Raw genomic sequence first — 23,907 nt, forward strand, 5'->3', positions numbered from 1 at the left:
TGTCCAAACCCACCTTGACCTTCCTTGACTTCCTTTGGCTTTCCTTGACTTCTTTTTCTTTGCTTGATTTGTTTGAGAGTTGGGAGTTGAGAGTAAAGGTAATAGAATTGGTTAAAAGAGAAAGGTTGAGAGAGTGGTTTCTTTTTTATCTTTTGGAGGGTTGGAGATGGGATTTTTCATTAGTGATTGAGAGTTGAGAGTGATGGGGTTTTTATAGAGGTTGTGAGTTATTTTGAGGGGTAGAGTTGGGTGAAAGATTGGGAAGTGGTAGAATGGTATGGGGTTTAAGAGAAGGGTATGTGTAAATTGATGGGATTTGAGGGGTATTTGTGTAAGAAGGTTAAATGGGTGAGTTTTGACCCAAATGGTTTGGATCCAACCCAACCCATTTGGGTTGAGTGTTTGGTGAGGTGAGTTTAAGGTAGTAGTTGTGATTAAATGGTGTTTGGTTTAAGAGAATGGATGATTTAATGAGGTGGTTGATGATATTTTGGGAGGGTGAGGGAGATGATGACATGTGTCAAAGTGGGTGGAAATGAAGGGTTGAGATGAGTTGATATGAAAGGATGAGTGTTTGATTTGAGATGATAGGTGTAGGTGTAGATTGTAGAGATGGGTTTTGTAGGAAATGATGGGGGTAGATTAGGGGAGGGTGATAGGTTATGAGTGTTTGATTTGAGAGAATGGGTAGGATAGGTTAGGGTAGGGTTATGGGTTGAATTAATTTTTGGAGGGAAGTAATGGAGTTGGTTGGTTGGTTGGTTAGATGAGGGAGGTGGAAGGGGATGATGACATGTGTCATCTCTTGGTGATTGGTTTGATGTGATGATGATGGGTTGGATTGGATTTGGATAGTGGATTGGGCTTTGGTTATGAGTTGGGCTTAGGTTGGATTAGGTTTAAGTTGGATTGGGTTTAGGTTGAATGGTTTGGGCTTATGTTAGATTGGGCTTGGGTTTGGTTAAATAAAAATGGGTTTGGGGATTGAGTTGAGTGGACTAGTTTTTGGTCCGTGGGCTACGTAAGAAGCCTTGGGCCATTTATTGAAAAATGAATTACAAAATTCATTGGATTTTTGTAGGTTTGGGCCTCGGAGCCCATTCCAATTTTTACGATTTTTGGGGCATTTTGCATCGATGGCCCGATCAAATTTGGGTGTCTACACCACCCTCACAAAAAATCAACTCATTTTAAAACCTTCAACCCTGATTTACAAGTTGAAGAATCATGGACCGTCAAACGTTAATTTGTAAACCACTTTTGATGGGATTAGAAGTTTCAAAACATGCTGATTTTTTGTGAGGATGATATCCTCACTATACAGATCATCCTCACAAAAAATTGACCTATTCTAAAACTTTTAACTCATATAAGACAAAAAAAAACTAACTATAGTGTGAGGAGTACTTGATAATAATTGGGGTGCCTTTAACATCACCCTTGATAGAGTCACATTGAAAGAAGAAAATAAATAACAATTCAGTCCACTTGGATTCATATATATATATATATATATATATATATATATATATATATATATATATATATATATATATATTTTGTTGACCTAATCAAACATTTGAAATGGCCGCTGTTGATAAGCTCTAGAAGGAGGAAAAACGAACTATAGAGGAGCCACTCCCCTTGGATAATGATAGAATTTTCTTTTTTTTCCTTTATATTAAGCTAGGGGTGTCAATGGATAGCCGAAATCCGAATCCGAATTCGAATTCGAAAATCGGATATTATCCGAAATTTTCGGATATCGGATTCGGATTCGGATGTTATTTTAACATTCGAATGATTTTCGGATACGAATTCAGATATTACTAAATTCGATTCGATAATATCCGCTCTGATTATAAATACATGTGTTACGTATTCATGTAACACAACAAAACTTATTTCTATCTATATATTCTCTCATGTATTCAAGTTTCACAGCGAAGTATAACTTAAAATGTTTATCTTCTCAACCAAAGACGCAGAACTAGTGGGTTTCGACTTTCGACCGTGGGTTTCGACGGTACAAATTCCTCGTAGCCACCTTCTTCCCCGGCCGGCGAACACCGAAGTAGGTATTTCCTCTCTCTCTCTCTCTCTCAACCAAAGACGCAGAACCAGGTGGGTTTCGACTTTCGACCGTGGGTTTCGACTGTACAAATTCCCCATAGCCACCCTCTTCCCCGGCCGACGAACACCAAAGTAGGTATTTCCTTTCTCTCTCTCTCATTGTAAAACCTTATATTTTATTCAAAATTTTCATTTTTTTTTCAAAAATCAAAGCTTATTTGATTTTAAAACTGAAATACGTTGAAAATTGAAATTGAAAAAATTAGGAAAATCGATTTGATTTTAGGTTGGTGTATATCGAATCTAATTTTGTTAGGGTTTTTATCGAATCGGATATCCGATATACTTTTCGAATACGAATTCGAATGTTGGTTAATGATATCCGATCCAATTCGAATTCGAATTCGGATATAGCACTATCCGATCGGATAGCTATCTGTTGACAGCCCTATATTAAACCATGTTGGTGAAAAGAAATAAGAGTCGTGATAATCCGACTACCCCATGTGGCACACTCAATCTACTCTCTTGACATGACAAGTTTGAAATGATAAATATGCATGCCTCGGGATACACATTTTTATGGGGAAGTGCAGTTTTGTATCCCGAGGCATACAATTCTATAGTTACCGAACTTGTCACGTCAGAGAGTTGATTGAGTGTGCCAGGGGGGTAGTCAAAGTATCTAGATTCAAGAAATAAGTGTAATGATTTTCTAACTCAACTCTGACAGACTAACTTAAAAATTCATTGAGTTGGCATGTGCAAGAATCAGATATTTTTACCCTCGGAATACACAACTCCAATCCACATAAAACATGTATAATTGTGTATCTCGAGGGAAAAAATCTATGATTCTTGTACATGCCACATCAATGAGTTTTTGAGTTAATCCATCAGGTTGAGTTAGAAAATCAGTACTCAAGAAATAAGTGGTTCTAGAGTTTTACCAAAAAATTGATTTCTACCATGAGACTAAGATCTTGATATCTTCCAGTGAAATCACCTGTGAGTTTTGAATTAGTGATATATAAAAATTTAATTAATAAGAAGATATTGTTGGAAAAATCTACAGAATTTTCCAATTTTTTGTGACCAAGTGGGTTTATTTGAACTGCGATTTAAGTGGGTCCCACACTTTATTTGGGGTAGGACCACTTAGGATCTTATTCTTATCTTTAAAGAGAATAATTTCATTTATTTAACTTCATGTGGGTTTGGGCTTAATTTCGACAATTTAACTTCACGTGGGCTTGGACTTAATTAAGATTTTCTTTTTCTTTTGAAAGGGGCACACCCCTTAATTCTTATCACGTTTTCCATGGGTGCCTTAAGAGACACTTTGATGTCTCTTAGAAATCTTGTATTTTCAAGAGATACCATGTCTCTTTCTTTTCTATAAATAGGTCATTTCGACTTTGATTTTTTCATTCAAATTTTTTTCTCTTCTCTTCTGTTTTAACTTCTATTTTGAATTTCTTGAAAGTACAAACTTAGCGTTCGGTTCGCCTAAACGTGTAGATTAAAGTACTGCCTCTGCATGTGTGATCGTTGTATCATGAGAGACAATTGTTCATTGATCCGTGGGCACCAAATTGCAAGAACAAAATTGTCTTAAGGACATTGTATTCAACACAAGTCTTGATTAATCTTTATTTTGTTTGATTCTCGGGTATCTACCGATTAACAGAAATCACCATAAAAAGTGGTTATATTTCAAATCCAAGAAAATGTATCACAAGACCTTTTTACTTGGTGACAATCTCCCAAATGCCATCCGTGGGGTGATGAAATGTCTTCAACAATGATCTTCTTCCCTCCCATCCATCTTCTCGCCATATCCCATACCATTGATTCCTATTGTGGAAACCACCATCGTAGATCGCATTTTACTCTATAAAGAGTTGACATAGCCTCACCATTGTTTTTCATTAAATGTACCAATATTTGTTATGCGAATCTATCTCATGTGTCTAAGAAATCACAGATATCTCAATTTTCTTGATATCAAAAATGGTTTCAGCCTTAAGGTATCGTTTATCAAAAAATTCTAGGTTAATGGAAATGTTAGGAACAATGATCAAGATATGGATTGATATGTAAAAGTACACCATGATGACAAATAGATGGAAAGAGGACATAACCGTACCCTAATCAAAAGATGCTATACATACTACGACATACAAAGCGGGAGGGATTTCATTAAGTTGAGATGCAACAAAGATACGATACATTAATTCAAAAAGACCTTTGAAAGATTTTATGAATTGTCAAATATTATACATTAAATAAAAAATACAATATTTAATATGAGATTTTGGAAAGATTGTAGTAGTTATCAAATCTTTCCTTAGAAATAATTCCTTTTCATGTTCAGTGGCAATTTTGGATTGATAAACGGTTAATGCCCGTAGGTCGTGAATTCAATACCCAGTATGAGCATTAATTCTTAAGGGGCCACTCGCGAGGGTGCACTCTTACTTACCTGATGCGCGTGATGTGCAGGCGTTGCACGTACCTTGGAACTAGTCCTTGGACAAGACTAGTACATGGACTAAGCAAAAGTTCGGATACATGCCTGGTCCACTCTTTATAGGAATATCTAGTTATCGAGAAATAATTCCTTTTCATTTTATTTGTAATATATATGAAACAAACATCTAACATTCAATAGGAGATTGAAACTAATTTACAACAAATCAAAATGTTACACTATTAATAGTTGCAACATACATTGAACCAAATATATAACATTCAATAATAGAAAGAGGGTCACGGGGAGTAGATCTTGTGTAGCGCATTTCTCCTGTAACTCTCTGTAGCAATTTTCAACGATTGACAGTGTGCCACATCATCAAGACGGTTACATCTATAAATTGTTATTTTTGTTAAATGTGATGTTTTATGAACTGTAGAACAAGAGCTATAGAGAGCTACTCCATTTTTGGGCTACAGAGGATCTACTCCCGAGGGTGAGGTTTATAAAATGGTAGTTTTTACCGATTAATAATAAGAACATTTGGAAATTTTTGGTATATATTTAGCCTTTGTACACACAAAAAAGTGAGAAGCAGCAAAACTTAAAGATGGTTAAAGTCATATAATTTTGATCGGTCTCATTTTGGTTTACACCCATCAAATCATGGTCAACAACTATTATTGCGTGCCATGTTGCTTAAGAGGACCCTTCTTGGCTTACCCATTAAATACCTTAAAGTTTTCTGTTTTTTAATAAAGTTAAAAAAAAAAAAAAAAAACCATTTGAGTATGTTTTCAGTCTTGGGGTGGAGCAAATAGCCCTAGCTTGAGTACTAAAATAAAGTGACCTTTTTTGGCCATTGCCATAAAACTATGGATTTTTTATGCTAAATGTCAATTTTTTTTTGATATAGATCACAAACATTTACAATTAAAGTCTTAAAAGCTAATTAATTTATGTGAAAAATATTAAACATGTAATTTTCAAAAATTGGACTAAAGGATTTTCTCCCTTTGATTGTGTGTTTGAAACTGGGAGATTTTTGGACTTACCCTAGTTCAAATTGAGAAACTTTCATGGGATTAAGGCGTGTTACCATAGGGGCTAGTCTCATCCTAAGAGGGGTGTGGGATACCCTGCAATATCAAAGAAAAGAAAAAAAAGTTGACTTAGTTGGATATTGTTTTTTTTTTTTTCTTCTTCGAACTTGATCAAGCAAATGAGCACTAAAAGATAATAAATGCCTGTAAAAGGTAGTAATTGCAAAAGGTCGTAAACACAAAGTTTTGCATTTTGCAACCTTTTACGACATACCAAACATGGCCTTGATATCTATGTAGGAAGACCTAAGGTGTGGGAGAGGGGTTTTAACTCACCTCTTTGGATGTATACAATCGAGATTCTCCATTGAGTTACTCTTTTCCATGGTTTACCCTGCCCTAAGAGGCTAAGCTTGGATTAAACGAATCAAATAGGTTCAAATTGATTTGAATATATTTTATAAGTATGTAGTTATATTAAATAATGGGGAATGCTAACGTCCAAAAGTTCATGTGGATGTTAACATTGTTCACCACATCCACTTTTCAATAATATCCCTCCGAATTTTATTTTTTAGTGAAAAAAGTAATGATATATTAATCTTTTATATAATAAATGTTTCTTTACCATGAGATGGATAGACAAGTCAAATGTATTGAACGGAATGAAAAATCATGATTCATTTCTCTCATTGTTGAACGAAATGCTCAAACATAACTGAAAACTCATTTGAGATGTCTTGGTCTCATTCGCGGACAAGATGAGATGCTAAAATTAGTTTTAAAACCATGTTCTTCGGTGATTTACCAATGAATTGTGGTGGTGTTAGCACAAGTTGGTGTGATAATAGAATCTTTCATAAATAAATAATGACCTTATTTAATTAAAACGAGTCAACTCGGGCATCTGTCGGGACAAGCAACCGGGTCTCCTCGCAAACCCCAAAAGTTAAAACCCCAAAAACAGAGTCCTCAATAGAAGTAGAAGCTGTGAGCATCAAAATGGCGACTTGTGCGCGGTCCGTCCTCCGCTCCATCTCCTTCCGCAACGCAGCCTCGAGATTCACATCTGAAGCTAAAGCTGCTCGCTCTCCCTTTCGCTTCTCCAACCAAAATAATTCTCTTTCCAGTCGAATTTTCAGGTTGAGTTCTCCAACTGTCTTTATATTTGTTTTTTTATTTTTTTATTAAATTTTTTTTTTTTTAAAGAACCTCTAATGGGTTTACGTGTATTTCTTCTTCGATAATTTTATGTGATTAAAGGTGTCCTGTTGAGATGAGTAGTTGTGTGGAATCTCTGATGCCGTTTCACACTGCCACTGCTTCTGCATTGTTGACTTCAATGCTCTCTGTATCTCGCCCTTGCTTTCCCCAAGGTACTTCAATCTTCATTTTTTATTTTTTTTTACTTAAAGTCTACATTTTTAGGATTTTTTTTTTTTGATAAGGTGAAATATGAATTATAATTTTGTCAAATTCGATTGATGTTTATTAATTGTTGATTTATTATTTTTAGTCAGTTTGGTTTGGGTTCATAGATAAATGTAGACTTCAATATAAAACGGACCCAACCATGGTTTTAAAACTCGTTTTGACGTCTTGTCCATGAACGAGACCAAGTCGTCTCAGACGAGATATCCAATTTATTTGAGTCATATCGGACAAGATTTAAAAAAATTCCTTAGAATTAGAACAAACCATGTCTTTGAGACGACTTGTCAACTCATCTCATTGGTGGACGATACCGAGAAAACTCGGACGAGTCGTCTCAGTCTCAGGTGAGATTTAAAACCATGGAACCATCAAATTCAACTCTTAGTCCGTTTAAGGGTTCAATTGTCTGAATTGAGGTCTCTTACCCGAGCATTATTTATTTAAAAGAATATTTAAAGTATCTAACATTACGTTTTACATTTTATTTACGAAAGGGAAAGACCCATCTGCTTGTAATCAATGATAGCTCACTTTCCTGATTTCTTGATTCTAGATTCTCATGTCATTCAATGCTCCCATTTTTTTGTGTGTGTGCAAATTTTGACCCCATTGTGGGAGTTAATGAGTTCATGATGGAATCTCAAATGCAAGAAAGATACACCTTTAGGACATAAGTGCATTGTGGAGGCCAAGCATTGTTAACCAATGTGTGGTCCTAACTTATTTGGATTAAGTTTCATTTGAGGCGTTTTGGTTTTGGCATTATATAATTTTTGGAAAGCAAAAAAAGCGTATTGTGTATCTTTTTATTTAAGAATTGTTTGAGATTTGAGAAAGCTTATAAATACCTGAAAACACACAGTTGTCCAGTTATTATTCAACTTTTCTTCTCTAGCTGAGATGTTGAAAAGATGTCTTAGCCAAGGTGCATTGTAAAACTGACTTCTTAAAATCAAGTTTATTTATTTATTTATCTTGTTTGGGCTACTTGCATATTATTTTATCATCAGAATAATATCTTCTTGCTTGCTTGGAGATGGAAAGCTTTTTCACAGGATACTACCCTTATGTAACCTCTTTTATCCAGCTTGGGACAAGCAATGTGTTGCTTCAAGCACTACACAGGCTTTGTGTTGCTGGGTTTATTTTGATAGTTATACAAATATTGTAGAAAGCACAATCAATGTTTTTGCGGCCATCCTTTAATCTATGCTAGATTGATAATGGTATCAAGCACAATTAATGTTAGATTTTTTTTTTCCCATCGATTGCATTTTATCTCTCTTCCTTATGATATTCTTCTTCTTGTTCTTCTTGTTTTTATAGATTGCTTTGATTTGGTAAGATTCACATGTTGGTCTTCTATGATTGTTGTTTAGGATCCTTATTTTCCTAGGGTAAGTAACTTTTTTAGTATAGGTTGCCATAATATCGAGGTTTTGTGTATGCTTTGGATGTATGTGATTTCATCAATATTTTAAAATCATAATGGAACTTGGAGTCATACGATTATCAAATCTATAGAAACAAAAGTCAAACATAAAGTATGTATCTTGTGTGATTACCAAATCTGTAAACCTTTCGCTTTCCTGATTGCTGACAAGCCATGTGTATCAATCCAGGACCGATCCAAGCTTGATCAATTGCTCAAATACCTCTTGGTTCACCTTCTCTCTTCTCTCCCTTCCTTGCAAAGGGGAACTTATTCTTGATGTGGACTAGTGATCCAATAACCTTTATTAAAATATGGTGGGAAAGAGGGGCTAAGAATTAGGTTTCCCAACCTATCAAGGAAACATCATTCAATAGAACTCTTTTATTTACCTAATTAGCTTATAGTAGGATATCTATTAGGATTGGAATTTAGAGAATCCAAGTAAATTTAGAAATATGCATCATGTGGGCCACATAATAGTTACGTAATTCTAACATATCGTTCTTGCTTTAAGCATATAGCTAATCTTTGCAGGGATATAACTGTGATATTGTTGTGAGCTGAGGATAAGGCTTTTTTGCTGTTTGCTGTTACTCTGATATTGTTGATGCCCTTGTTTTGTTGTAAGTTAGCTTTGTTGTGTATGGGTAGAAAATCCTATGGCTTTGTAATGGACATAAACTCAAATTCAAGGGGGAGATTATATATAAACTACAAGACTTGCACTGTTCTAATCTCAAGATATGGAGATTTGGGTTCTTAAATCCCTTTTTTGACAACTGTTCTCATATCAATTTCGATGTCATAGCATTTGTTCTTCGCAATATTTACTTTTTTTAATGTTGGTTAACCTGCCATTCTCTTGTTGCTTGCCCCCCTTTTTTTTGATAGATTGAGTGCGTATTTTTTTTCCCTTTTGTAGGCCAAGACAAGACTAGATGAAGAGAAAGCAAAGGTGGAATGGCTTGGATTTCTTTTCTTTTGTTTATCGAGCTTTGAAAGTATTAGTGAACTCTCTCTTCAATAGATTAGGTGAGAAGCTGTCTTTTGAAAACAAAAATGTGGAAAGCTGAACATTGTAATGTATGCTGACATATTAAAGAGACTCAATGATTTTGATTATAGTCTTGTTGGAGGGAATGCCATAATTTATTTCATGAGGTTCACTTTGTGTCTCTTTTCATCTATGAGGATTATCAGAAGTAATTTGAATGTAATAGTGGTTTATTGATCAGGGCTTGACGGAAGAACTTTATAAGTTTCCAAAAATTGAAGATACAGATCAAGAAATTGAATTTCAATTATTTGTGGAAACATATCAATTGGTAGAACCCTTGATAAAAGAAAGAGATGCTGTGTATGAATTACTCACATATTCTTCTGAATTATATGTACCCGCGGGATTCATTTGGAAAACCGGTAGGGATATGCAAGAACAAACCATATTTATCGGAAACATCCCTCTGGATGTTAAAAAAAAACCCTGATAAAACTATTGATAAGATATTTTTAACTCCCTTATAGGTGGATGGTTAATCTAATCGATTCCTAAAATATGGATGTTGCAACCACACCGCTTACAATGTTCAAACTAAACCATGCAAGGCTTATACACACATAATGAGTTTGTACAATAGTTCTCATATGCCTTTTCTCGTGTTTTCTCACCACACTTGAAACCTGACTACAAAATGGAAGACTATGAAGGACCCTAATAATGAGAAATAGGTATACTTGCATGATATATTTTCTCTTAAAATGGTTGTCAGATTCATTTGGTAAAATTTGTAATGTGTGGAACCACTTTCACCACTCAAATTGGATCCTTCTATTGGAGGCTTCTTTTTGTTCATGGTGTCCTTGGAGAATGAAGCATATGAAGTATTGAGAGTGAGAATCCATGTTAAGGAATTGATCCCAAAAACGTAGTGGATGATAGTTTTCTTCTTAAAATAGCTTCAATAGGCAATAAATTAAGGGAAATTTGGTTGAGATGATTTGGGAATGTTTGCAAAGGCTGATTACAACCCCAACTAGAAGAAATGTTCAAGTTGAAGGTCCTAAAAGAGCTAGAGGAGGACCCAAGAGATTTGGCTGCAGATAATGAAAGGAAATATGAACTCACACTTCCAACAACAAATGGCTTAGCTCAGAATCTGTGAATTATTTACTTATTAATTTCACATGGGAGAAAAAAAATAAGCTGTAGAATGAGACCCTTTGACACCTCAAATTCATGATTTGGTGGACTCATTTTCAAATTTGGTTGACAGAAACATCTTGCGTTGCAACTGCGATCATAATTTGGCATTTCAGCCTGCTGAGGTTAAATTATTCTTATTCAAATCTTAAATGTAGATTAAAAGTAAAGAAATTGTCTGTTCATGAAGCATAGACTAGATTCTCGCATATATTACTGATGATTACAAAATTTTAAGTGTTCTTTTAATTGTGATTTTTACAACTCTTTAATCTGTTCTTAGCAATATGATCATGTCTTTTTTACACTTGTTATGGAGGCACTAACTGCTTGTAATCAGCATTCCAACTATTCCTTTTCTTTATGAATGTTTGCCAATAATGTAGGTTTGGTTGATGTTAAGAGTGGAGAGTCATCAAATCACGTTTCTAAATATTGATCAGGTCACGATTAGGAGAATAACCTGTTGTTCTTTGCAAAAAAAGAGAGGAGAGGCTCAGAGTCATCAAACTACATTTTTATTCATTATAGTTTAGAAAACTAAATCTGGGCACATTTTCTTTCCCTTTTACATGTGTCATGCTGCTTCCCTAACTCCATTCTTTATCTTTTTGAAATTTGGAAAATCAAATCTCTTGGTTGAAAGAAAGGGTTTTGTGGTTTATTATCCCTTTTATCATATGTTTGGAATCTGGAAAGAAATGATCATTAGAACTTTTGAAAGGCAAAAAGCACTTGATACAACTCATGGGTTACAGACTTGTTTAGCCTTTCTTTCGATAGTAGGTAGGTCTCCCAACCTCCTTCCTTGTTTTTATTTTTTGTTTTTATATAATTATCAATAAAAATATCTTCATTTATCAGAAAAAAAGTAGTCATGGTAAATTCAAAAATGCACAAACTAATTCACAATATACATTGCTGCAACGGGTATGTATATTGAGTCATGTATTGGTTTAGGTATAAGGAGTGCTATTGTACCTGTAACACACGTGGCAGTCATGTACCTGTAAGGAGTTCATTGTAATCGTTTATTTTTCAAAATTATTACATCGGGCTTGACCTACCTTTTAGGTCTAGTATGCTTGGTCTAAACTTGTGATGTTCCCTTCTGAAAATAGGTAAAAGAATTACCAAGTGCAAAGCACGCGTAGAGTGTTTCCTAGTACGAGCAAGCTAGCATGTCTTGTAAAGTGTCTGTGTTGTGTTGTCTATTAATGAGTATGTGCTTAGCTTGTAGGCATTATTAACATTGAGGTTAGAACAATTACAGATAAAACTTGGCATGGATCGCTCAAGGAAACCAAGCAAAATGAAAAGAAAAGACTAGCTCATCGATACTAATTTATCGATAGAAGGATTTCATCCATGGATTGCTCGTGGCCCATAAAAAATACCCCGGTTTCTTTCTCTCTCTGTCCCCCAACAAACTGCAAATGAAAATAAATTCTACGTGATTCTCTTTGACACAGTAAATGCTTTGGCCAAATGAAAGCCTTGAAACAATGCCCCAATAGCCATTGGAAGACTACTCATGTCAAATAAGGAAAATATGCCCACATTAGCTTCGCCATGATGCAATGAATGAGAATATGATCCATTGATTCCCCATCCTTTTTTGCAAAGGAAACACTAACTCATCATGCATACACGTATCGTGATTTAATCATTTGATGAAGCGTTGTCGTGATGGTGGAACAATGTTGTTAGGATGAGGTGTTGAATCATCTCAAGAGTATTCAAAGTAAGGGATGCTGATCAGTTTGGGATGAATCAAGTAAAAGAAATCAAGGTAATGCAGAAAAGTTACATTAGTGAATTCTAGGATTGGCTACGTTCACTAACATAAACAATTGTGTAATATAAACAACACATTGCTGAATCGAGTTGGATCATCAAGAACATTAAGTGAAAGATCTTGGGAGCTATAAGACTAGAAAGAAATTTTTTAGCGATGAAACATGTTCATTGCTGAACGAGAAATGTAATTGTTAACCACAGCAGAACTCGCTGCAAGTGGGTTTTTGGAACTTCTGCAAGAGAAGAGATTGCAAATACAACTCCATTCATAAGCTATAAGCCATGCACAACCACAATTAAGTTCACTCATGGTCATGGGTACCGTACCCCAGAAGAGTGATACCAAACATTCTTGGTTTTTGGGTACCATGCAGAAACACTTGGCATGAAATTCAGGGCAAAATGAGAATCCATATGCATGGTTAAGTTAAAGAATCAATCCAGTTTTAGATAGATTACATTTTCAGAAGTATCAGCCGTGACACGATAGAAGAGGAAGAAAACAAAGGAAGTTACCTTCAACAAGATCATGAATTTGGTGTTTTTGGCATGCATTCTCCTCCCCAAGTGATGATGTGGTCAGATGGTGAGCAAGGGTATGTGTTGGATCTTATGCCAATCTTCTCCTTCATTCTCTTTGAGCCTCTCTTTGAATTCTTCCGGCATATTTTGCAATTCCAATCCACGAAGGGTCACGATGCTTTGCAACCCTTCAGGAAGCATCTTCAATTTTAGGCATCCATCTATAAATAAGAATCCTAGACTTAGCATTCCTCCGTCGTGGACCATCCACTCCTCTAATTCAGGCAAATCACGAACTTCCAATACTTCGAGTTTATGAAACATTCCTGCTGAGCAGACCATTTTCTTTCCCATGTATGATTTCTTTAGTAACTTGAGGACCGTCAAGTAGGGTAGCTTCTCCAGTGTTTCCATTGGGTCTTCCCTTAGTTCAGTTGCATTTAATGTTAACTTGGAGAGACTTGGTGGGAAATCATAATGGTTCAAGAGCATATCTATCTGACCATTCAAGCTCAGTTTATGAAGATGTAGATGATGTGAAAAAGGCTTCAACAGTAGGACTGTCTTTGTTTTCTGCTTCAATGATTGAAGCTTGTAGAATTTTTCGATGCAATCATTTAAAGCCTTCCCATGTAAGATCAAATCCCCGGACACTCCCAATTTTCTTAAATTGGTTGAACTGCTCAAGCCATCCTGTATCCAGTTCCCAGCTTCTATCATTGATAGAGTTCTGAGGTCTCGAAAACGACCAATACGCAAATGCTTAACTTTTCCTGCCTGATCTACATATAGATGTCTTAATCGTTGCATCTTTCTAATTACATCGTGTAATACAAACACGAGAATAGATCTTAAATCAAGAATTTCCATATTACAGAGGTTTCTTATCGTAGATGGAATCTTGTGCACAAATGTATCCCTCAACCCCAAGTACCTTAGATGGAAAAGATTTCCAATTTCATTGGGTAACTCAGATACGAGTATACCTTCAAGATCCATCACTCTAAGCAATTTGAAGCCTCTACAAGATAATTTCATTTCTTCCTTATTTGTAGTGAAGCACAACAGAGATCGCAGGCATGGAGTGTGGTCGTTCTGAGAAATGTACTGACCAACGTGAGAATGAATTGCAAGTCTACGTGCTTTCGTTGGAGATGCAGAATAATCTTCATTCCCATGAATGTCGAGGAATTTACTTTCCTTGGTTTCTAGAATAGAAAGCTCTCGCACAATATGGTGGACACGGCAGGTTTTAACTCTTCCATCTGAACTCCTTTGTATTACTTGAAGCATGCTCCTACTCACCAACTCCTCCAAGTTTTCTTCTGCTTGTTCTTCTGCTGGTTTCCATCGTTGTGGTAAAAAACCCTCGGCAACCCATAACTGAATCAGTTTTTTTGCAGGAATCTCCAAGTCTTCGGGGAAAAGACTGCAATAGAGGAAGCTCGATTTCATGTCACAAGGTAAATCCATGTAACTCAATTCAAATACAGTTGAGATCTTATTATTTCCTTCACTCAACCTCTGACTAATGTTCATAAGAAAGTCTGCCCATTCTCCTGGACACTTTGTTTTCCTGAATAAGAATCCACCTAACACAACTAGTGCTAGAGGTAAACCATCACATTTAGCTACAATTTCCCTTCCGAGTTTCTCCAAATATGGAGGAAAACTAGAACCAATATCCTCAGGGAATACCTTCTTACAGAACAAAACCCAGCTCTCTTCTTCACTTAAAAATCGTAGCCTGTGTTGTAAGTTTCGTGCATCAGCATGAGAAGCCACATCTTCGTTTCTAGTTGTAAGCAATAGCCTGCTCCCGTTCATCTCATTCGGAAAGGCAAATTTCAAGTCATCCCAAACTTCTATGCTCCATACGTCATCGAGTACAACCAAATATGTTCTCTCCTTCAAGTACCCATGGAGCTTCATTGCCAACTCCTCCACTTTCATTCTATCTATCCTCTCAATTTCCTCATTTGAAAGCATCATTACACGTTTAATGATCCTCCTGAGAACCTTTTTCGATTTGTGTTTCTTAGTTACATAAACCCAAGCACGGCAATTAAAATGCTCTTTAACTTCATTACTGTTGTAAACCTTTTCAGCGAGAGTAGTCTTCCCTGAACCGCCCATGCCAACAATTGATATAACAGCACGGCATTTCTCTCCTGCAATCAATTGGCTCACCAATTTCTTCTCTTCATCTTCAAATCCCACAACTTCCGCTTCCTCAAACATCATGTACCTGATAGAGATAATTAAGTTATACGCATTATAATAATGTGCATGAGATGCACTATATTGTTGCTATGGTGTAGCTCATCACATGTCAACAAGAGTTATATTTGTATCAATTAGCTATATTAGAATTAATTGATTATCTTTCCATATTGGTGGATCTTTGGAATTTATATAATCCCAATAGGGAATGTAATGTTCATCCAAGAATTTAAATAAAATTCAATTTCTACGTCAACATGATATCAGACTTACTGTGTGTTTGGATTGAGAGAAATGGAGAGAAGAGAAGAGAAAACAAATGAGTTTCTCTCCATTTCTCTTGTTTGGATTGTTAAGTGGGGAGAGAAGAGAAAAGAATTGGAGAGAACAGAGAAAAAAAAAGAGTTTTCTTTCTCTCCAAAAGTGGAGAGAAATGGTGAGAAACCCTTTTAAAATATTTTATAATTCCAATTCTGTCTCTAGATCTCTTTTAAGATATTTTAAAATTCCAAAGTTGTCTCAAGGTCTCTCTTGTCAATCCAAACATGGTGGAAAGAAATTGAGTTTCTCTTCTCTTCTCTTAATGGGTTTCTCTTCTCTCCACTTCTCTCAATCCAAACATAGCCTTAAGCTCTATTGAGAACACGATCATGGTACGTTGTTTCTTCACCACCATCGTCGGACTTAAATCTTTTATTTTTTTTCCTTCACTAGTGTTCACTTTCTTCCAATTGAAAAAATATATATTTCCCTATATACCTCTACAAATCCCCTTTGTCCTACTTGCATATCACAATCTCAATTTTTCTTTGATCCAACACTTCCCCACAAGAGTTTTTTTGGTTGTTATTGTTGGATTTGAACAATTCTAATTAGTATGCTTTTGGAAAATATCATGATGAACTTGATCCAGTGGGCCACCGACTCCAACAGACTCAAGAACAAGCAAGATGTGACAATGATGGACTTCACGGACAAGCGAGGATTGCCATCAAACACTATCCTTCAGTTTCTTCATGAGGTCAATGGGTAATATTCTACATAATCAATTTTATGTTCCTTCTTCATAGGACCATGCAATTGTGAGAGGGTAATAGAGATAACATAAGGTGCATTATGTCATTTTTATGGTGGTATATCTCATCAATATATATTTTCATTTATTTGTTTCAATTGACCATATTAGATTAGATCATGGTTCAAAGTATTGTCTACTACAAGGGCGAACCCAGGATTTTCTTGTAGAGGGGGGAAACTTTAGTTACCTGATAAGGTTGAAGGACTGGAAGACATGTGGCTTTGGGGAAGCCTTTTTTGTTAGAGGTTGAACAAAATGGCATTTAGGTCATTTCTCATTCGTCTATGAGAGAAGACCTAAGTCTAGGGGTAATGTCATCAGTTTAAAAATATAGATAGGGCTCTCATATTGACCAAAATACCTACATGCCTTCGTGACCTTGGTATTTTCTAATAAATTAATGCACAATTACCTAAAGGCTCTCAAATTTAACTTAAAATAAAACACCCTCTGATTTCTATTCCCAAAGCCAGCCATCTTCAACACTTGAAGTAATTTTTTTGAATAATGCTGGAGTGGCCTCAAGATTGCCCTCAATTCACACTTTGCTGACGTGGAGGTGTGTACAAAACCATAAATGCTTTTTCATCGAGATACGAGTGAAAATCATCTATGGTTGAGTGTGCACCTCCACGTCAGCAAAATGTGAATTGAGGTCAATCTTGAGGTCATCTAGACTACTCAATTTTTTTATCCTACTCTTGAACCATAGGACTAATCTAGTGTAACCTTCAAACCTAGAGAACAAGATAGGATTTTTGAAGTGGAAGGTGAGATTTTTTGAAAGAAAATTTTAGGATTTTCTACAAGAAAGGGATTAAGGCAAGGTTCAAATTGAAGATGAGGTTAAATAGATTAAAATTAATTTTCTATAGAATTGGAAGAGTTTGAATATAACTAGTTTTAGGACAAAAATGGTGGTTTTTTAGTTGCAAGTTGAAGATGCATAGGGGTATCTCAAATATCCACTAAAAATTGAGGGGGCATGTTATTGATTTGCAAGCAAATGGGTGTCTCAAATATTCATGAAAATTTGAAAATGTCATGGTTGGAAAATACAGGTGGTATTTCAAATATTAACCAAATAGAGGGGGTTCTAATAAACCCAAAAAATTGAGTGGTGCGGGGGCAACAACCAAGAATCTGTGGGGGCAAACAAGAGGGAGAACTTAAAATATCACAAATTATCAACAAGATCAAGCAATTTTCAAAAATTCTTGTGGGGCAAGTGCCCACATCGCCCCCTCTGTAAATTTTCCCTTGGTCTCATATAAGTATTGGGCTGGTACCTATACAATCATACCTGATTTGACGTTTGGCATGGATGCCGAAGAGGAGAAGCACATCATTTACGAGAAAACTGCGTAGTGTAAGCTGAAGATACTTGTGAGGATTGGGAAGAGTCTGGTTTGCAGATCAAAATAGTTTACTTTGAGGCTTTGTTGGTTGAAGAGGAGGAAAGGCTTAGATATCACATAGCGAGGAAGGAATATGGATACAGTGGTAACTTTGTTGGAGGAGGAAGCTCGTTGGTTAAGTGGAGAACTAGCTACAACAGATAGTGCGTTGAAACCGATTAGATCCAAGTGTTCCAGGGAGGGCTGTACTTCCTGCTTGTGGGAGACAAGAACCCTCATGGGAGATTTATTAAGCTTCAATTTTATGTTGAAAAGGACTGGTCAATACCAGTAGTGTTCCCGGAAGGAAAAATGGGGAATGGTTGGTTGGAAGTAAGTCTGGGTCTGAAGAGCATGCTCAAACCAGAGGAAAAGATGAGGGCTACAAAAGATTATTCAAGTGTTCCAGAACCTCTTTCAAGGGATTCAGTGGGTGTTTTTTGAAATAATCCAAAATGACCAGTGAGAAGATGTCGCAAAATCAGTCTGGTTCTTCAAGCAATCTGAAAAATTTGCCTTTACTTGTAGCTAAGGGGAAGGAACTTTCGAGGAGGAATGTGGAAGTGTTTGGGGGAGTGAAGATGGCTATAATCTGTGAGGTAGAGGCAGGGTACGTCTTCTGGGAGGTGCTGTGGGACACTTTAAAAAGAGGAGTCAAAGTTGCCGAGCATGTACAAGTTCCTATCCGGGGGCCTGTCGAGACGTGTGTTGTTGGTTGGCTACATAGGCGGGTCGATGTCCATTTGCAGTCTTAATCAATTTGTGGTTGGTAACTTAGTCTTCAGTGTCAAGCCTTGGTTTGCGGTCATTAATGGGCTAGATTCGACTTGGAAGGAAAATGAAGTATGAATTCAAGTGGTGGGGTTACCATTCCACCTTTGGTTGGGTAAGGTGTTTAGGACCTTAGGGGATCTTTTGGAAGTGGATCCCAAAATCCTGTGGTGGGAAGATCTGTAGGTTGCTAGATTAAAAGTGGGGTTCTGTAAATGGAACATTTCGAGAGGGTTTCGGTTCATGTGGGTTATTTTTATTTATTTATTTATTTTTAACTTCTTGGGGGTGTCGGTGGTTGGACAGGAGGTTTCTCAGTTTTAGGAAGTTCGTCTAGGTCCTCTGAAGCAATCTCTAGTTGTTCAAGTTGGGGTAGTGCCTATAGTGCAGTTGAAGAAGGCAAAATAGGGGGATAATAAAGTTTCTTCGATTGTAGGGGATATTTTGGCTGGGGGAGAGCAAGCCATCATCTTCAAATTTCAAATTAGAGTCACGTAGGAAGGGTTGCATGCCAAGGAGGCTCAGGAGATAGAAAAGGAAGCCTCTTCGTCAAGCTTAAAATCGGCAATGAGTAGGAGACACTGGCGGCTTCCAACAGTTCAAAATGCAACTTAAATGCCTCAGCTGGAATGTGAGTGGCCTTAATAATAGGACCAAGAGAAATGGTCAAAGCAGTTCTCTCAGGAAAAGCTCATGTTGTCTCTCTTCATGAGTCAAAGCTTGAAGTTGTGGATGACTAAGTTATCGCTGATATATGGGGTTCGAGGTTTATTCGTTGGTGCAATGTTCTAACCTTGGGGAAAATAGGTGGTATTATTCTGATGTGGGATGTCAGATTTGTTGTGGTGTTGGATTCTTTGTTGGGTGTGTTCTTGATCTCAATTTTGTTCAAGTGCATTCATGAAGATTTCGAGTGGGTCTTTATTGGAGTGTACAGTTCGTTTATGAATGCTGAGAGGAGCCAGTTTTGGGAAGAGCTGGATGATGTGGGTGCTTTCTGGGGGAAGCCTTGAGGTTTGGGAGGTGATTTCTATGTTACAAGATTTTCTTCTGAGAAGTTGGGGGGAGAAGGGTTTTGCTCAAGCTGGGGCATTTTGGAGAGTTTATGAACAAATATGCGTTGTTGGATATTCTGTTATGTGGGAAATCCTTCACTTGGTTTAATAACCAGAGTAAACCCACGTTGAGCAGACTTGATAGATTTGTTGTATCTTGCGAGTGGGAAGAGCACTTTGGCTCGATACTGTAGGAAATACTCTCAAAGTTGAGTTCTGATCATTGTCTCATTTCCTCTTTGGCTGGGATTGGGAGGAGTCGCCCTTCCCCTTTCCGTTTTGAGAACATGTGGTTGCTCAAAAATGGTTTTGTAGGCTTGGTTCAGTCATGGTGGAGTTGTATTTTTTTCCTGATAGATCGAGGGTTGCCTTTTAGTTGAAATTAAAGACTATCAAGGAGAAGTTAAAGGTCTAGAATGCTGAGACCTTTTGTAGATTGGAGTTGAGAAAGAGGGGCTTACTTACTAGGGGTGCAACTCGGTTCGGGTTGGTTCGGTTTAGAGTAAAATCAGAACCGAACCGACCTTGGTCGGTTCCATTATATATGAACCAGAACCGAACCAAATTAGTCTAAAACCGAACCAACCCAAACCGACTTGAATTCGGTTTGGTTTGGTTCGGTTCCATGGGTTAGAAATACTAACCTGACTGCGTGTAACCAGCAATTATAGAAGTCCAACACATGACATTTCTTTCAGGCATTCTATCGAACACTTGACGAGCATCATCTGTTCGACCACATTTCGAATAAAAATCGCAAGTCGTATGTCGCTGGCCGCAGAGAGAGAGAGAGAGAGGGAGAGGGGGATGAGCCGGTGACAGCCAGTTGCAGCCGCAGGTTGCAGTCGGTGGCAGCCAGTCGCAGGTCGCAGGTCGCAGGTCGCACTGTTGCAGCGGCAGAGACGTCGCGAGAGAGAGAGAGAGAGGCAGCCGCAGGTTGCAGTCGGTGGCAGCCGTATAGACGAGAGAGAGAGAGAGAGAGACGATGAGGGTTGCAGTAGTGGTTGCAGAGACGAGGAGGGTTGCAGAGACGAGAGAAAGAGAGAGACGAAGAGTGAAACGAGGGTTTCGTTTTGAAAAAATAAAAAAAAAAAACATTTTATTTTTATAAATAGAATCGGTTTCGGTTTGGTTCGGTTATTTATCAACCACGAACCGAAAACCGAACCGGATTCATCGGTTCTTATTTTTTTTAACCCGAAACCGAACCGCATTTACTTAAAACCGAACCAACCCAATCCAAAATTCTTGGATTGGTTCGGTTCTCGGTTTGAACCGAATTAAGTTGCACCCCTATTACTTACCCAGGTGGATGCAATTGATAAGAAGCAACATGTGTGCACCTTGTCAGATGTGGAGAAGGTTCTTAAAGTTAATCTCAAAGTCCAATTCGAACATGTGTCTCTTATGGAAGAGGTAAATTGGATGCAAAAATCCTGGATCAGATGGCTGAAGGAGGGGGACAAAAGCTCCAAGTTCTTCCATAGGATGATAATCAACTTTATTAAGAAGCTAAAATAAATGGCAAATGGTTGGAAGAGGATGAGGCCATTAGGGAGGGTGTCGTGAAGTTTTATGAGAAGTACATGAAGGAACATTGCTCGAGTCCGTTGCTTGATTTGCTAGGGTTTAACACCATTACTTGGTAGCACAACGGTGGTTGGAAAGGCCTTTTGAGGAAGAAGAGGTGTTCCAGATAATCTCTGCCTTGAGCTCTGATAAGGCTCCGAGGCTCGATGGGTTCTCTTTGGGCTTTATTAAGGTTTGTTGGCATGTGGTGAAATCAGATTTGATGGCAGTGCTAGCAGTTTTTTTTCTTAACAAGGTTTTTGTTTGACGGAATGAGTTGATTTGTTTATGAATTGCGAGATAAAAAAGATCTTTCTTATCAATTATTTGAGGATAATTAGTCCCAGTGTTAGTATTTTTATTGATGTTGTCGCTGGTATCCATATTGGTCCAGTCCTCAATATTGATCTTTTTTCTAAGACAAAAATTATAAATTCTCCAATAAAAATATTTTCAATCCGTATCAATAATAGAATCTTCTCTTAGATAATCTCTAATAGTAGCGGTCCTGCCACCACGCCGCAGAACGGGAGCTCTGTGTTTGATTTTGGCTCCAATAACACCTTTGTCACGTTGATCCCTAAGAAAGAAGGTGTGGAGGATATCGTTGACTTTAGATCCATAAGTCTAGTGGAGGCCGCTTATAAGATTATCTCAAAGTTGGCTTCCAGACTAAAGGTGGTTATGGAGACTATTATTAGTTTGGATCAAGGGGCATTTGTGAAAGGAAGACAGATCGTAGATGGAGAGTTGATTGCAAACGAGTGTATTGACACGAGGTTGAGATCTCAGATTCTGAGGCTTGTTTTCAAAGTTGATTCAGAAAAGGCATATGACCACGTTGAGGAACCTGTTGGGGTGCATGGACTTTGAGCAAAAGTGGATCAATTGGGTGATGAAATGTGTTTCCTCTGTCTTTTTCTATCTTAGTGAATGGGTCTCCAGCTGGGTTCTTTCGGAATTCGAAAGGTCTCAGGCAAGGGGATCCCTATCTCCACTTCTTTTCATCATTGAGGCAGAGGCGTTGGGGAGGATGTTGTCCAAGGCAGTAGTGAACAAGGATTCAGGGTTTCTGAAGAGGGAGGGGGGTTGGTCGGTTTGCAAATGACACATTATTTTTGTTGGATGCCTTGATCCAGCATATTTGGTTCTTGAGTCGCATTCTGGTTTGATTTGAGGCTTTTTCTAGAATTCCTCCGAATGCTGGAAAGAGCAAAGTGTATGTCATGTGGGATGTTGGGAACGTGGAATTTGTTGGGGCGTCTTTGGGTGGCCTCTAGACAAGATTTAAACCATTGAGATTGGATTGATTGATTATCTTTCCATTAAACTAATGTAAATATCATCCAAGAATTTAAATAAAAGTTCATTTTCTACATTACCTCCTACGTAAATACCACGAGTCTGAACTCGAACATTCTGCACTGCGACCTGTGCTCATACTACTTGAAACTTCCTCTGCTTCTTCAATCATGTACTTCCCTTTGTTAGCTGAAATTTCACTTGTTCTTGTCTTGATATCCTCAATCTTCTTTCCTAAATTATGCAAAGTTATCAAATGGTTGATGATATTTACACATTTAGACCAAAATTTTCTCTGCCTTTGCTGTTCCATCTTTAGGAGAAATGTGTCGATAACGTCCTCAGCATCATAAGCTACATCTCTTACTTGGGTGACCCAAATCTTAACAAGATCATTTCTTCGACTTTTTGCATCAGCTTGCTTCAGGAAGGAGCATATCCATTCGAGTTCGTTGTTGAGAGAGTAGATTTGATCTCGTACACCAACTATCAGTTTTGTTTCATCGCTCATCAACTTATTCAAATTGACCAATAAAAATGAGACCACCCCCTCTGCCATTTTTTGCTCCTCTCTTCTCCTCTCATGCAGTTTGTTTAACTCAAGTCTTCTTGTTAGTCTACCTCTACTGTAAGCATAATCTTGGTAATAATGTTTGTTTATTTGTTTGTTAGTGAGAGTTTCTATTGGCACACCAACTCTTGCTTATTATACACCAATAAATTGTTCCACATCAACATCAACTTTTTGTATGCGTTCTCACAAACGCACCCACCCTAACTCTTGCTCATTATACACCAATAATTTTAGAATTGACATACCTCATGTAGCAAACTCAATCGACTACTCTGATGTGTCAAGTTTTGGAAGAGTAGATCTGCACTCCTCGGGATACACTGCCTCACTTCCTCATAAAAAAGTGTATCCCGATGGAACTGTGCATCCCAAGGAGTAAAGATCTACAATTCCCAAACTTGTCACGTCAAGTAGTCGATTGAGTTTGCCACACGTGGGGTAGTCCGATTATCACGACTCATAAATTTATCCACATCAACCTTTTGCAGTCTCTCACACACTTAAAACAAGAATATGTATGGATTGGTTTTTTTGGAAATCTCGAGGTGTCGGGTTGACAGAAAAATCCCCACATTACTAACAATATGATTAATAGAAACCTGATTTCTTTTAAGTTATTAATATTCGGACATGTTTAGGTTATGTAACATTGTAATGGTAAGAAATTCAACCCCATTTCCTATAAACTTCCTCTTTGTTAAACAATTAGTCGTCGATTTGAGGATTAATCCCCCCCAATTGACCTCAAGATGCTATGATCTTCAAATCTCGACAACAAGATAAGGATTTTAGGGACTTTAGGAAGAAATCCAAAGGGTGGGCCTTCATTGACTCGAGATATGACACAAGATCTTGATTGTGTAAATACTAAACCCAACGGTTTTATACATATCTCAACAATATATATCCTAATGATACTTATCTTGAGGATAATTTTCAACAATTGAATTTTGTA

General features: G+C 37.2%; 2 protein-coding genes across 3 annotated transcripts; one reads left to right on the forward strand and one right to left on the reverse strand.

Annotated features, from left to right (window-relative positions):
* Positions 1–6,567: 6,567 nt before the first annotated feature.
* On the forward strand, positions 6,568–9,627 carry LOC147387628 (protein NUCLEAR FUSION DEFECTIVE 6, mitochondrial). Its single transcript, XM_086420168.1, has 3 exons — positions 6,568–6,734; positions 6,856–6,968; positions 9,384–9,627. The coding sequence occupies exons 1-3, from the start codon at positions 6,595–6,597 to the stop codon at positions 9,401–9,403; spliced, it is 273 nt and encodes a 90-aa protein (XP_086276294.1). The 5' UTR covers positions 6,568–6,594; the 3' UTR covers positions 9,404–9,627.
* A 2,236-nt stretch (positions 9,628–11,863) lies between these two features.
* On the reverse strand, positions 11,864–23,068 carry LOC147387629 (putative disease resistance RPP13-like protein 3). Of its 2 annotated transcripts, XR_015171133.1 has the most exons (3): positions 22,459–23,068; positions 12,978–15,231; positions 11,864–12,091 (listed from the first exon to the last, which is right to left on the reverse strand). XR_015171133.1 is itself a non-coding variant. In XM_086420166.1 (2 exons), exons 1-2 carry the CDS (start codon positions 22,935–22,937, stop codon positions 13,041–13,043), a joined length of 2,670 nt encoding a protein of 889 aa, XP_086276292.1. In that variant the 5' UTR covers positions 22,938–23,067; the 3' UTR covers positions 12,862–13,040. The 2 variants fall into 2 exon arrangements, 1 of the variants encoding a protein (XP_086276292.1); XM_086420166.1 differs by lacking the exon at positions 11,864–12,091 and having other exon boundaries at positions 12,862–15,231; positions 22,459–23,067.
* Positions 23,069–23,907: the final 839 nt, after the last annotated feature.

This window comes from Akebia trifoliata, chromosome 13 (assembly GCF_017979445.1).
Source record: "Akebia trifoliata isolate Shusen 1 chromosome 13, ASM1797944v1, whole genome shotgun sequence".
Classification (NCBI taxonomy): Eukaryota; Viridiplantae; Streptophyta; class Magnoliopsida; order Ranunculales; family Lardizabalaceae; genus Akebia; species Akebia trifoliata.